At 49.5% G+C, this 16042-nt stretch overlaps 1 protein-coding gene across 3 annotated transcripts in view; it reads right to left on the bottom strand.

The window, feature by feature from the left end:
- The window catches only part of CORIN (corin, serine peptidase), a 219866-nt gene extending 204758 nt beyond the window's left edge, over nucleotides 1-15108 (bottom strand). For all 3 annotated transcript variants that reach the window (XM_055339217.1, XM_055339225.1, XM_055339232.1), the window contains exon 1: nucleotides 14996-15108. In XM_055339217.1, the coding sequence (XP_055195192.1) occupies nucleotides 14996-15067 (72 nt within the window). In that variant the 5' untranslated portion in view covers nucleotides 15068-15108. The remainder of the gene's footprint in view (nucleotides 1-14995) is intronic.
- Nucleotides 15109-16042: the final 934 nt, after the last annotated feature.

Genomic DNA, 16042 nt, shown 5'->3' with positions numbered 1-16042 from the left:
AAAATTATAAGAAGTTAAAGATGAAAAGATGACCTTTCAGAATATAAATCTCATTGGCCCATCCATCATATTTTTAAATTTTGTTTTGATATCTTTCCACAGTTAGTACTCCCAAGTAATAGAACATTTTAAAAGTCAGTTTATGATTGTATCAAAAAGGATAAGATACTTAGGAATAAATTTAACCAACACAGTGAAAGACCTATACTCTGAAAACTAAAAGACACTAATGAAATAAATTAAAGATGACACAAGCAAATATAAAGACATACCATGCTTACAGATTGGAAGAATTAATATTGCTAAAATGTCCATATTCCCTAAAGCAATTTACAGATTCAGTGCAATCCCTATCAAAATACCAAGAGCATTTTTCACAGAACTAGGACAATCCTAAAATTTGTATGGGAACACAAAAGACCTGGAATAGCCAAAGCAATTGAGAAAGAAGAACTGGAGGTATCCCAATCCCAGATTTCAAGATATATGACTGCAAAGCAATAGGTAGTCAGAACAGGGTGGGACTGGCACAAAAACAGACACAGAGATCAATGAAACAGAACAGAGATCCCAGGAATAAACCCGCATTTACATGGTCAATTAATTTATGACAAAGGAGGCAAGAATATACAATAAGAAAAAGTCTTTTCAATAAATGGTGGTGGGAAAATTGGATAGCTACGTGCAAAAGAACGAAACTGGACTTTCTTAAACCACTGTTTGACGCTATATACAAAAATGAACTCAAAATAGACAAAAGAGAGACCCCTGGGTGGCGCAGCGGTTTGGCGCCTACCTTTGGCCCAGGGCGCGATCCTGGAGACCCGGGATCGAATCCCACGTCGGTCTCCCGGTGCGTGGAGCCTGCTTCTCCCTCTGCCTGTGTCTCTGCCTCTCTCTCTCTCTCTCTCTCTCTGTGACTATCATAAATAAATAAAAATTAAAAAAAATAGACAAAAGATCTAAATGTGAGACCTGACCTGAAACCATAAAACTCCTAAAAAGAAAACAGTCAATAATCTCTTTGACATTAGCCTTAGCAACATTTCTTTAGATATGTCTCCTAAGGCAAGGGAAACAAAAGCAAAATTAAACTTTTGGGACTACACAAAAAATAAAAAGCTTTTGCATAGCAAAGGAAACCATTAACAAAACAAAGAGGCAATCTACAGAATGGGAAAAGATATTCGCCAATGACATATCCAATAAGGGATTAATACCCAAAATATATAGAGAAGTTATACAACTCAACTCAACACCACCCCTCCCCCAATAGTCCCAATTAAAAAATGGACAGAGGACCTGAATAGATATTTTTCCAAAGAAGGCATACTGATGGCCAAAAGACATGAAAAGATGCTCAGCATCACTAATTATCAGGAAAATGCAAATCAAACTACATTGAGATATCATTTTACACCTGTCAGAATGGCAAGTATCAAAATGACAAGAATTTACAAGTGCTGGTGAGGATGTGAAGAAAAAGGAACCCTTGTGCACTCTTGGTGGGAATATAAATTGGTGCAGTTCCTCTAGAAAACAGTATGGAGATTCCTCAAAAAATTAAAAAATAGAAATACCATATTATCTAGTAATTCTGCTATTGGGCATTTACTCAAAGAAAACAAAAACATTAATTTGAAAAGATAAATGCATCTCTATGTTTATCACAGCGTATTTATAATAGCCAAGGTATGAAAGCAACTCAAGTGTCTGTCTGGATGAATGGATAAAAAAGATATTCATATATATATGAACATATATATAGGAATATTAGCCATAAAAAAGACAACATGGATGATCTAGAGGATATTATACTAAGTGAAATAAGTCAGATAGAAAAGACATGCCCTAAGTTTTTGCTTATACATGGAAGTTAAAAAACAAAATAAATGAACAAACAGACAGACTTAAATACAGAAAACAAATTGGTAGTTGGCAGAGAGGAGGTGGGTGGGAGGATGGGCAAATTGGTGAAAGGGAAAATTTTTTAAATTGTAATATATTATTTCACAAAGACTAACATCTGTCAATTCTCCTGAGTTTCTCTTCAGTGCAAAAGTTGTCTATACTTTGAGACTAAACCAAACATAAAAGATAAATGTCTTTAAATATGTAGTATGTTTTGGATTGTGTCTAATTTGCTTCTGAAAAGGCAAACCTCTGAATCCAAATTAAGAGACTAACCTAATAAAAAAGATATCATCAAGAGTTTAATAATTCCCTAAACTTGGTGGATGGATGTTTTTTTTTAATTTTTATTTATTTATGATAGTCACAGAGAGAGAGAGAGAGGCAGAGACATAGGCAGAGGGAGAAGCAGGCTCCATGCACCGGGAGCCTGACGTGGGATTCGATCGCGGGTCTCCAGGATCGTGCCCTGGGCCAAAGGCAGGCGCTAAACCGCTGCGCCACCCAGGGATCCCAGTGGATGGATGTTTATCCTTAGACTAACCTAATAAAAAAGATATCATCAAGTGTTTAATAATCCCCTAAACTTGGTGGATGGATGTTTATCCTTCATTTAAAAAAAATGCTTAATTGCAATCATGATTGTGAACTAAGTATGAATAATCCTGATTTCATATGAAGAACTTAGAAGAAAATTCTCCTTTTGGAATTGTAAGATTAAATTGTATCTAACAGTATATTTTTTGTTTACTGCTTTCCAAAAAAAAAAAAAATGTTGCTGTGATTACAAATAATCTCAGTGTAGATACAAGCAGAAGTTGTAAACTCTCCTGAAAATATTAAATAAAATATATTTACTTCTTTATATTTTTTTAAAAAATTTGAAGCAGCCACCCATTTATAGAAAAGTAAAAGTACAAGACAAAGAACTATTTTCCTGAGCCATTTCATACGTTGCCAACCGGCTACCCTCTCACCCTGGCATATGTTAGTGGGTACTTCCCACAAAGCAAAGCACTCCCCTACATAACCACAGCACAACCAGCAGATCACCCCGACACGCTGCTCCCATTAATTCTCAGAACTCAGGTTTTATCAACAGCCCCAACAATGCCCCTTATGCCAGAAGAGTCTACTTTAGAACCAGATTTTACACTTAGTTTTCATGTTTCCTTGGCCTGCCGCAGTCTTCCTCCGACTTCCAGGACTTTGCTTCTGTAAATTACAGGCCTGTCATTTTGTGGGATGTTTAGTCGTGGTTTGGGATTAAACTCAGACATCTTACCAGAAATATCGCATATTGCATCCTACCGACGTATCCCTTCATTGACAAAACCACATCAGTCCCCTGGTGTCCGCCAAGCCCACCTCCTGTGTAATACTACTCTCCGCCCCCCCACCTCATCTATCTAATCAGTAAGTATTTTGGGGTGAGGTCCTGAAGTTCTGCAAATACCCCATCCCTTCACGTTCTCAGCTTATTCTTTGGTGGACATGTGCATGAACTCTTGGTTTCCCATTTTATTCAATGGTTTATAATCTGTCATCACCATTACTCATCTGACACCAACCCTTTGACCCTTGGGAGTCAGTCTGGCTCCTGCGTCCTTTCGACAAGCACCCATCATTCTTTGAGTCCCTCCTTGCCTTCCAGAACAAGATGCTTTAGACACATCTTGTACTTTCCTTGCCTCACCCTTGGAATCAGCCATTTCTCCAAGAACCTTGGTTCCTTTTTATTAAAAAAAAAAAAAAAAAAAGGTATTTGAAACCTATATCTTGCTGTCCCCCTTGGAACTCACAGGGGATGCTCACTGCTTTAGGTTGTCACTGTTTCCCGTGTCTTTCAGCAGACAAGAGCTACAGGGGAAAGCGTTGTTTATCTTTCGTCCACATACACATACACACGTGACATCTGTATCTATTTTTATATGTTGAAACATATATTTACACCCTTATCTCCAATTCCCACCCCATATCACAGGGTTCTAGATTAGCCTTGTGCCTTTCTTTATCTTTAACTCCTTTTTCCAGTAGCAAGGAACTTGGTTTATTCTTTTTTTTTTTTTAAAGATTTTATTTATTTATTCATGAAAGGCCAAGACACTGGCCGAGGGAGAAGCAGGCTTCCAGCAGGGAGCCCGATGTGGGACTCGATCCCAGGACCCGGGGATCATGACCCAAGTCCCTGTGGCTTTGTCTTAATATATGTGATTATTTGATGGGTCCTCCAGGCTGCAACAAGTCTCCTGGCCCCATCTCCTCACTGGGTGCCATGCTCACGCTGTCTGAGAACAGCTAACACCCAGAGAACAAATTCAGGACTCAGTTGTTCACCAAGGGGCAAGAGTTGGAAGATCCACACAAAGGTCTGAAACCTCTAGAAGGCAGTCACGTTCTTCCCTTGCTCGCCCTTTTACCACTTACATATAAAGATGAATGAACACAACGACAAGATCTGGATCCTTCGGCCTTCTCCTCCACCTTGACGTCAGGAGGTTGTGAGTGTGTGTGTGTATTGTGTGGGTCTCACGTTTTCTGCTCAGCAGCCAGATCACCACAGAAGCTCTGCGTTCTCGCGTCCCATCCCATTTGACCAATTTCTGGGCTGCACTTCAGAGCATTTAACACTCTATTGAGGGGAAAAGGGCCAAATTAGATAATTTTGTTATATTTCTCTTCTGCCTTTGAGAAATGTGAGTGTAGAGACAACAAACTTTTTAAAAAAGAAAAGCCCGCTTTTAAAACTTAAAAAAATAATAATCATAGAGAAAGGTCAAAGAAATGTCATTTTAATCACAAATTTGTTTTAATAACGATTAACATAGTTATCCCATGAATTTCGCTTATTGCCATCAGGGAGAATAAGTAATTTTTCTGGAAAGGAAAATTCAACTAGTTGGGAAAGCTCTCTTCCAGGAAGAAAGGGAGAGAGTGGCCTGCTTTTAGGAGTTCCTGACACAAAATGATTGGAGAACATGATTAGTTAGGAATATTGATCTCTCGTCCAGAGAGCATTTTTGCTCCTCTTGCTGACATTCCGTGGATAGAAGTCAAGGAAAACAATCCCAACAGAAAGTGCTGAGGCTACGCAGGATGGAGTCAAGCGGACAAGTGGAGGTGGCCACAAGACAACCCGGGCCGCTGCCCCTGGGACATGAATCAGCCCTTGCAAGTCCCTCCAAGGGACCCCCGGGCTTTCTTGCTGAGGACACCATTCCAAGGGCTCATCTCTGTTTCAGAAAGGATGGGAAGCTCAGCTTTATGGTGCAGAAGAAGGCAGCATGAAAATCACCTTCAGCCAGGTTTAGGCCTATAGTTACCAAGTCTGGAATTTACATTAAAAGACAAACAGAGGGATGCCCGGGTGGCTCAGTGGGTTAAGCATCTGCCTTCCCACCCAGGGCCTGATCCCTGGGATCCTGGGATGGAGCCTGCTTCTCCCACTGCCCCTCCCCATCACTCACACAGAAAAAATAAATAAATAAATAAATAAATAAATAAATAAATAAATAAATAAATGAATAAAATCTTAAAACACACACACATCCCCCCCACACACACACACAGAAAAAAACCCACAAAGGCCAAGAGACAGGAAGCTATTCTCTGAAATGTGCCCTAACCCTTCCACAGAATGAAGCCAGACGCACAGCTGGAGTCCTTCAGCCATTTCTGGCTGGATGCTCCCACCCGCCCCCTTGCCCAGGGCTGGTCATCTCCAGCGGGCAGCTGGGTGAAGAGCTTGGAGGGGCCTCCCCAGGGCTATTTTTAACCTGGTATTTTCTGCTTCTAGCTTTTGCACTGGGGTAGCCCCAGATCTGGGGGATTCACTCCAGCTGGGAAATCTGAGAAGTCAGCTGGCCTGTTGTGGCAAGAGAGGTATTTTTAGCTGAGCCGTGGGGATCTCAGGATTGCCATCTACTTTGGACCTCAGGGTGGGAGACACAGAAGAGCCAGGCCAGAGGAGGGGGGCCGACTCTCAAGGTCCTTAGCAACAGGGCCGCTGAGCTTATTGTCGGAGGAGGATTCTGTGTCTACCCTGGGGGGCGGGGAGGCCAGTCTGGGGGCCTTCCCAGCAATAGCGCTACACCCTCCCCACGGAGGCCAGGCCTTGGATGGCCTCCTGCAGGCCAGGCATTCCCAGGGGCTACCCCCCCCAACACCCACCTGCCCACCTTCTGTGCCTGAATCCCCTGGAACTTGGTAGAAATGCAAATTCTTGGGTCCTACCCAATGATCTCAAGGATACTCCTGCCCCACTCATCGTTGAGAATTCGTGGTCCCACCACACTCACCAACATTTGTAGATAAAGGCACAAAAGTAAGACTTCACCCCTTCCAAGCCCACGTGGCACTACATTTTTTAAATTAATGGACCTTATTTTCAGCCCATTTTTAGATTCAAGAAAAGGTTGAGTGGAGAGCAGAGAGAGCCAGTAACTTTTTCCAGACCATTTTCCCTTCCTCTCTCTCCGCGGTTCATCCTCAAGGACGCTGGTAAGATGTCAACTGAGTTTTGCCATCAAAGGCTGCAGTTGAGTGGGTCAGAAACAGACCCTGCCGCTCAGGGACGATGGCCATCAAGGGTGCCAATCCTGGGAAGGACGGCACCTCGCCACCCCAGCCCAGGCTGGAATGAAGCCAATAACTGTAACTGCCTAAAATGATGGCGCCAGATGAAGACCTTCTCAAGACGGTCTTAGACATGACATTAACTCTAGACTCTTAGTGAGGAAGTGGTGTCCTATGGCTGCTGCAACCAACTGCCACGCTGGCTTACAACAACATACACTTATTTCCTTAGAATTCTGGAGGTCAGAAGTCTGAAACCAGTTTCACTGGGCCAAAATCAACGTGTCGTCATCAGGGCCTCTTCCTCTGGAAGGCTCTCAGGGGACAATCTGTTTCCTCGCCTTTTTCAGTTTTTAGTGGCTGGTAGGCCTGTAGGCCGTGGCTGGTGGACCTTTCCTGTATCTTGAAAACACCTCTCTCCAATATCTACACCTGCCGTCTCACTATTTCCTCCTCTGACCCTCCTGCCCAAGGACATGGTGATTACATCAAGTCCTTCCAGATGATCTAGGATAATCTCCCCCACCTCGGAATCTTAATTTATCACATCCCCAAAGTCTCTTTTGCCATATAAGGTGGCCTTCGCAGGTCCCAGGGATTAGGGCGTGGATATATTTGGGGAGACCATTATTCAACCTACCATACTCCACATGATCCGTACGATGCAATATCGTAGCCAGCCACCTGTGGTTAGTGAGCACAGAAATGTGGCCCGTCTGAACCGGGGTGAGCTATAAGGGTATTGAAATTTGAAGACTTATTATAAAAAAAAAGTAATATATTTCATTAATTTTTGTATTGATTCCAGGTTAAAATTATAAAATCCTAGATACAGTGAGTTAAATAAAATACATTAAAATCAACCTGTTTCCTTTTGCTTTTTCAAATGTAGCTGCAAGGCTGTTTCATGTAACACCTGTGGCCAACACTATATTTCTAAGGGATGGTGCTACTGCAGACCACAAAGGAAGCAGGGTGATGTCAAATTTCAATTGCTTCATTTTGGTCATACTCATCATAAGGGAGCCCAGACGTAAAAAACAACATTTCTTCTTTCAACCGTCTCTAAGGAGAGTGACTGATTACACAGAATTGAGATTTCAAATCAAGAGGAATATTATCTAGGGGCACGTACAACTAAATTCTCCACGGATAATGGTAACTAAAAAAAAAAAAAAAAAAGAAGTAACTTGTATTCTTACAAAGAACCTCCACAAAGCATTATTTTACTGAATCCTCAATCACAGCCCTCTGGGGTGGGGGGATCCTGTTCCCATTGTTTTGAGAAGGAAACTGAGAATGGTACCTGCTGGGGGTGCAAGCAGCTAAGTGAGGACCCAGGTCTGAAGGGGCCTAGTTCCTGGCTTGGGTTTAACCATGTCATTAGGCTCCCTCTACCTCCTGAGTTATTTTATAACCAAGCTCCCTAAATTTCAGAGACCCAACAATTCTTCCTTTTTTTCCTAGGAATTCTGTTCTTTGGCTACTCTGAACACATTTATTTGTTTGTTTGTTTGTTTCTTAACTGAGTATGGAGGAGTGGATGTCCTACCTTCCTTAAATGGAAGATGATTTTTCTCCCGTGTCAAACTGCTCCTCAGCTACACCCCGAGGCGTACCTGGCTCCCAACTTGATCCCGGGCCATCTGTTGGAAAACCCCAGCAGCCAGGACTGTCTCTCCACCACCCACAAGCGGCATGTGTGGGTGAAGTGCTCGCCGCTGACTTGTAGCCTTGAACAAATCAGGGCTCTGGTGATCAGATTTCATCTGATCAGTTTTTTGGGGGGTTGAACAGGCAATTCTGCTCTTTGGTGGATGGTCACCATAAGAAGAATCAGCAAAAAGACCCACAAAGAGAGAAAGTCTGCTAGGATGCCTCTTCCCCGGACAGCACTTCTCAAATGTCAGAAAAAGAAGAGGCAAGGGAAGGAAGAAAAGGTACAATGCACTGCTTGCACCTTAACACTTCAGCTTTTTTTTAAAAGATTTTATTTATTTATTCATGTGAGACAGAGAGAGGCAGAGACACAGGCAGAGGGAGCCTGATGCGGGACTCGAACCCGGGACCCCCGGGTCACACTCTGAGCCAAAAACAGATGCTCAACCGCTGAGCCACCCAGGCACCCAACCCTTCAGCTTTTAGACCTAGAAACCTCGGAGGGTGTCTAGTCCAACTATCTCATTTTACCTATGAGGACCCCGGGATCAAACAGGGTAACTGGCTTCTGTAAGGTCTCTAAGCAACTCAGTATCAGATGAGGACTAGGACTCCCATCTGTGCTTCTCTGCTTTTGTTCGAATTGGACAAAATTGTTCTGAATGATCACAGAAAAATACCTTGAAGTAAAATAATACAGCTTTGATCTCCAAACCACACTACCGAGGAGTGACACCTTGCTTGCAGGAGAAGGCTCCGGAATGGGCGCTCCGAGGTAAGGATCACATATGGTCAAAGCCATCCTTGAGAAGTCCTTCGGAAAGTGCCACCCTGGAGACTACCATCACTCTCGGGTCAGTAAACCCCCCAAAGATGGAACAGGCTCATCAGCTGAGCAGCAAGATTAAATGATTGCCTTGAGGTTGCAGGAGAGAAAGGCACAAATCTTTGAACACGGGGTCACACGGAGGCCGGCGACGTGGATACACATAAAGGCCCCCGTGTTCTGAAGCCAACGGTGGACTCCCTTCTCTTACCTTGGGCTCTCACTCCTGGGCGCTAAGTCGAATGACAGGCAAAGGGACTCATGCTACTTAGATCGCTCTCCCCTGTGCTCCTGATTCAGTGTGGGTGGCGCTTAGAGACCAGGTTCCACGTGTGCGTGAATCCTTGTGTTTCGCCGCCGGTGGGCCCCAGTGCCTAGTACCATGCCGGTGTAGACATGTGAGCGGACTGGGGGCATGAGTCTATTATTCCTCTTGCTGCCCAGGCTGTGTGGCTGATGCTCATCAGGCGGAGTGATGTGGGTCTGTACGTACATGACTCTTAACCTCTTGGGGGATTAGGGTGCCCTGGCCAGAAAAATTCACGTGGAAGTGTTCATAGAGATTTTTCACTACCCGTGGGGGTCTGGGCAACCCCCAAGGTAGGATTTCTGGACGCTATCAACCTTTTCCATGTTACAGGGACACCTCAGCAGGATGGCTGGCTCCCTGGCTTCAGAGAGACTGTGCTTCACTTTCACAGCCGCATAGAGACCTTTCTTTAAAAGGCTCCCCCTGCCAAAAAAAAGGGATGAAGCAATGGTTTTCCTACTATGTAACATTTCCATCAGCAATATGTGTTAGCAAATGCATCTTCATTAATATTATGCCATTAATGATACCATTTCCTAGGAATAGTAGCAATACAAGTGATGCAGGAGAAAGACAAATGAAATCATAATTTTGCAAAAGAAAAAAAAGCAAAATAAAGGCTCAATGGCATGTGACAAGTTCTTAAGTTGTTGATGTGCCAAAAAAAAAAGAAAAAAAAAGGCCCCCAACGGCTGGAAATAAAAGGTGCTCCTCAAACACTGTCAGCCTCAGGGCTCAAGGGGGTCCCGGGCTGGGCACGACTGAAGGGCACCCAAGTGTTCTTTGCCACTCAGGCCCGTACCTTCTGGGCAACTGCTAAGCCAAACTGTGGGCCGCCTCGCCTGGCCTGTCTGCACAGGTGTCCTGAGCCACCGGCAGAGCCTCAGCACTGATACTGGGCAGCAAGAGGATCACCTGCAGGAGCACCTGCACCCGAGCCGGCACTGCCACCCGCCTGTCACCCCGCTCCGATGGCCTGCACGCATCTCCAGGAGCACATTCAAGCAGCTGCTGGGCAGAGGGCTGAGCGGAAAATCATAATCTTTGGGCCCCGCTGGGCGGAGCTCGGAGCTGAGCAACCCCGGCTGCAGAGCGCGATGGCCTGGCAAGCAGGAGGCCCAGGCCCTAGGCCAGCAGTGGCTCTCCCGGGGCGCAGAGGGAGCAGGACAGGAGCCGGGGCCGGGGAGCCGCAGCCCAGCGCGGGCAGCAGTTGCAGCCATCCGAGAGGAGCCACCCCAAGTACCCCCTCCCCACCCTCCCACCCCTGCGGGGAAAGCAGACACCACCTCCCAACCTGCACAGTGATGATCTGTCCAAAGAATAACAACCGTTGTGGACTGTGTTTGGTATAAAGCAGACTTAGCTGAACCCCAGAAACAAAAATCAGCCTCTAGGGCATTAGGAGTACAGGCACGGAAAGGATTAGCTATCCAAGCTTTGGGACCGGCTTGAATCGTGTCCCCCAAAACTGATGTCCACTGGAATCTCAGAACATGACCTTACTTGGAAATAGGGTTGTGACTTTGTGCTTATGTAGGGTGAGGTCATACTGGATCAGGGTCAGCCCTAAAGCAACTATGACGGGTGTCCTGATAATAAGAGGCACAGGGAAGAGGGGCTATGAAGGCAGAGCCCAGAGTGATGCAGCTATGGGCCAAGAAATGCCAAGGATTGCCAGCAATCGCCAAAAACTAGAAGAGGGGTGGAAAGACTCTTCCTTAGAACCGTCATGGGACATGGCCCTGCTGACAGTTTGATTTTGGATTTGTAACCTGCAGAGCTGTGAGTGAGTAAGTTTCTGTTGTGTTAAGCCACACGGTGTGTGGTTATTGGTTACAGAGTCCTTGGAAACGAACGCAGCATCCCTCTATCCCAGCATCTAACTCTCCTTGCTCCAAATACACATCTGTAGGGTCTCTCATTCACAAATAATCACTAGTACCAAGTACCCACCAAGGCATTCTTCTGCAACGAACAGAAACACAGAAAAATCTTGGCTTATGGGAGCTTTGATCTGAGCGTAGGAGGAGGACGCAGAAAGCAATCAACATAAAGAGGTAAAACATACAGCGTGTCAAACGGTGCTAGGTTCAGGAAGGGGGTCCTACAGACTAGGGTGGCGGTACTAGTTTCAAATCTCAATAAATTGAGCACGCTCAGTGGACTTTGATGCAGACGTTGAGCCTAGTGTTGTAGTTTGTCATTCTTGTAAGAAGAAAAAAAATCAACGCGTGAGGGTACGAGGGAGAGAGAGGAGCCTCCCTCTAGTCTCCTAGAGTTTCTGCCCTAAACCTGGGAAACCCCTCACCGTCAAGCTCACTGTGAAGGGAAAAGAACACGTTAGCAAAAGTCATCAAGGCCGAGGGAAGAATGCCCAAGGATTTGGTGGCTAGTTCACACTTGACTTACCAAGGGATCTGGCCCTTCACCATTCAACAAATGCCCCGGCAACGTCAAAGACGCCAACTCTCTACAAAACCACTCCTCGGGAAGAAAAGAAGCAACAGGAGGCTCTGGATGGAAAAACTGTATCATCCAAGAGCCTCATTAAATTATCACTCAAGTAAATGAAAGCTCAAGAGGACATTCCACATTGAAAATGACGTTCCATCAACATAATACGGTAACCACTGGTCACTGGTGATTAAGCCCTTGAGAGGGTCTGGGAGACTGAAGAACTCAATTTTTAATTTGATTTCATTTTAATGAATTTAAATGACATCAACTAAACAACAACGTGTGTGACCAGCAGCTCCTCCATGGGAGAGTACAGCTTTAGTCACAGAAGTCGGGCTGCGGAGAAAAGCCTGACGACCCGTTGGGTCTGAGGTGGGCCCAGCCCCGTAAGTAAAGGTTAGGGAGGCTTCACAGAACGTACAACTATTAGGGACAGTATTTCGAGGACGTATCCATTCCCCTAATCCTCACGGCGTTCCTGTAAGTGGTCAGTGCTGTCATCCCCGCAAACTGGATGAAGATATTAAGGTTCAACAGGAGTATAGGACCTGTCCAGAGCCTTGGAGCTTTTTTTTTTTAAGATCTTATTTATTTATTCATGAAAGATACACAGAGAGAGAGAGGGAGAGAGAGAAAGAGAGCCAAGAGACAGAGACATAGGCAGAGGGAGAAGCAGACTCCCTGTGGGTCAGGGGTCATGCCTTGAGCCAAAGGCAGACGCTCAACCTCTGAACCACCCAGGCACCCCAACCTTGCGGCTTTTAAGGGGTCAAGCCCAAGATTTGAATTTTGTTTAGACACCAAAATCCATACTCTCATCTCCAAGGCCCAACTAAGCTAAGAGCAGCTTTCATTCTCGAGAGTCCTTTCATTGCTACCCTCATGGAACAGTCGGAAGCACAAAAGCGTGTGTGTGTGTGTGTGTGTGTGTGTGTGTGTGTGCGCGCCCACATGTGCGTGTGTCTGAGCAGATGTCAGACAGGCTGAGTCCGGAGGTTGCTTGAGAACCCCCTGTGGCTCTAGGGGTCCGTACAGGCCACTATCCTCCAACCGGCCAGCCCCATTTTTCACTCGGCCAAGCCAAGCGCAAGGCCAAACACTGGGATGGGGCCAAAGGGATGCAGCGATGCTTGCTTGCCAGTCAACTTATTAAGGCCGAAGTGGCACATGCAAGGAATCTTTCTGCCTTGGACTCATTCAGGAAAATTCTGCAGCCCAGCTTTCCTGCTCATTCCCCAGCGGTAGAGGCGCTCAGAACCCCAAAGCTGCAAGTCCTTAGGTCTTGATGGCAAGGGAGGCTAGAGGGAAGGGAAAGAGGAAAGATGAACAACCGCCACCCGATGAACAGGAGGGAGATCCGAACATTCGGATCTCAGAGGGTGAGGATGCCGACTGGCCGGAATATCTGTGTGGTTGCCCAGCCTCCCCCAGCCTCCTTCCTGACCGCCTCCCCGCAGTGGGGAGGGGCCGCTGAGGTGCCCACGGGGCAACAGAGCCCCCCGGGCTGCGATCTCCTCCAAGATGAAGCCGCAGCTGGTGTGTGGTGGAGGCTCTGATGCCTTCCCGGCTATCGCTGTCAAGATCACCGCAGCATTAGGAGGAAGGTTTCCCACGGAATTCATTTTGCATCTTAAAAAAAAAAAGTTTCCCTGTGCCTGGAAATACACTCAGTGAGATGAAGGAAGCAATTATTATTTGTCTTTTTAACCTCCTGGAAGGTTAACGGAGGCGGTCCTCCTCGGACTGTCAGCCTCTCCTTCAAGGAACTTTCTGGGAAGATGCCCCTTCCCCTAAATCAAGCTTTGCAGCATCCTGAGGTTCTGAGGTTGATGGGATTCCACAGCCAAACGGCTCTAGAAATAGTTCACTCGAGTGCAACACCTGGCAAAGTGCAATCTTGGAAAGGATTCTAGGGAAAACCTGACCGCCCCGCCCCAGTCTCCCATATGTCTACACCGCTGTCCAGCCTAACCTCTCAATCCCCAGGAATCGGGTTGGGGGGGGGGGCTCCTGTTTAGCATCATTTCACAACCAAACAAAACTGTTGGGCACCAAACAATACACACAGGCAGGTGGAATGTTGTGTTGTGACTGCAACAAAAAATGCAACTTGGGACTTTTTTTTTTTTTTTTAAAGCATCGTTTCTTCTCCTCGCCTCCGGGTTATGCCCAGAACCAGTGTTTTGCAGCCTCTTTCCTTTGCAGTTCGTTCCCCTGTAGCTTTGCTTCCCTCAGTAAATCACCCCCCGCCCCCCGCCCCGCCGTCCGCGCTGCAGACCGCGGACACCAGGATGGGGCTTCTCGGTGCGGTCCGAGGCTCCCGGGCGGCGGCGGCCACCGCGCCAACTGGGGTCCGCCGGCCGCGCCCGCCCCGCACCTGCTCCGCGCTCCTCGGCCCCGCGCCCCCGGAGCCCGACAGGACAGGGTCCCCGCAGGACAGGGTCCCCGCAAGACAGGGTCCCCGCGGGATGCGGGCGCAGGTCGGCCCTGCTCCTGGGGACTCCGCCGGCGAGGATGCTCCCCCCGCCCCCCAACTAGGCGCAGCGCGGGCCCTTCCCGGGGCGCGCCCCGAGCCCCGCCCCCAGGCCGGCGCGGGGGACGCGGGGTCGCGGGGGGCGCGGGGGACGCGGGGCCGAGGCCGAGCGCGCAGTGAGCCCCGGGCGGCCGCGGTCGCGGGGAGACGAGCGCAGCGGGGGCTCCGGGACCGGTGGGGCGCGCTCAGGTCCCGGCGGCCGGGCTGCGGCGCCCGCGGGGGGACGGGGCCGGGGGTCCCGGGGGGGGGGCGACGGATCCTTTGCAGCCCCGCGGGGTCCCCCGGAGGGAGGCCGGGCCGACGGCTCGTGCTGCAGCCCCTGGGTGGGGTGGGGGTGGGGGTGGGAGGGCCAGGGGTCCTGGGGGTCGGGCCGACGGCTCCTGCTGCAGCCCCGCGGGGTGGGTGCGGGGGTCCTGGGGTGGGGGGCAGACCGACGGCTCCTGCTGCAGCCCCTGGGGGGGCGGGGGTCCTGGGGTTCGGGCCGACGGCTCGTGCTGCACCCGCCGGGGGAGCCCAGTGCACGGGCGGCGTGCGGGGCGCCGGGCCGGGGAGGGACCCCGCGGGACCGCGGACCCCCGGGACCCAGGGACCCGGACGCCGACGGAAAGTCCGCCGCAGACCCTGCGCGGACGGGTCGGGAGCTCGGCGCGGGGCGGGGCGCCCACCGACGGCGGGCGCGGGGCGCGGGGCGCGGGGGCGCGGGGGGCGCGGGGCGCAGCCCTACCTGGTCGGCGGCCGCGGCGGGGCGGTGGCGCTGTGCCCGGGGCAGCGCGGGGGGCCGCGGCGCGCAGAGCATGTCCCGGTCCCGCGGGAGGCCCGAGCCACGCTGCAGGACGGGGCCCGCGTGTGTGCGGGACAGCCCCCCCCCACCCCCCGGCGCACCCTCCCCTCGGCCACTGCGGGTCCTGCCGGGAGAGCCCTCGGGGGCCGGCGCTCCGCAACCCACCTCCTCGCAGCCAAACAAGCGCGCCTTCAGGGGCAGAGGGAAGCCTCCCCCCCACCCCACCCCACCCCCCGCCGCCCCCGCCCCAAACTGACGCCCCAGGAGGGCAGGGAGCAAGGCTGGGGCTTGAAAGTTAGGGGCGGGAAGACCAGAGGAGCTGGGAGCTAAAGAGCCTCCTAATCCCATCCCGGCATCTCCTCGTAGCCGAGCCGGAGCCCACCTGCCCAGGGAAAACCCCAAATACCTGCAGCCGCTGGCACCGGAGGGCCAAGTTTGTTTTCTCGAAAAAGCTGTAACGTTTCCAAGGCGAGCGTTCTTGGCAGATGGATGGAAACTTGCCTCCTGCTACGCGGCACAGGGACACCCCGCTTTTGCAAGACGGCCCGGGACTCCGCGGAGGGCTGCACGGGTGGCCGAGGGCCGCTTCCAGAAACCCGGCCGGGGGTCAGCCGGGGAGGCACCCACAGGCTGCCCCCCAGGGGCCCAGGGCTGCCCCCTCTGCGCCCTCCACTAGCACCCACTCTGCACGCAGCGGCAGGGAGGGCGCAGCACCTGCTTACAAGGTAAAGCTCACTTGGCCGTTTGGAGCCCAAGACGGTTGTCAAATGTTTGGGGGAGACGGGGGACAGGGGAGTACATTGCATCTTTCTTAGAGATGAGTTTTCAGCCAACTTCAGTCAAGCCAGATCTTAATGGAAATTCCAAAAACTGACTCATGAGGTCGTTGAATAAATCCATCGCCCGCTTCTGGTGGAGGCCTCGCTGGGTCACCAGAGTATGCAGCAGGCACCTGCTCCTTGAATGTGATTGCTGGGGGGCGGGAGGGTG

Source organism: Nyctereutes procyonoides, unplaced genomic scaffold (assembly GCF_905146905.1).
Source record: "Nyctereutes procyonoides isolate TBG_1078 unplaced genomic scaffold, NYPRO_anot_genome, whole genome shotgun sequence".
Taxonomy (NCBI): domain Eukaryota; kingdom Metazoa; phylum Chordata; class Mammalia; order Carnivora; family Canidae; genus Nyctereutes; species Nyctereutes procyonoides.
This window is presented reverse-complemented; position numbering and strand designations above follow the sequence as displayed.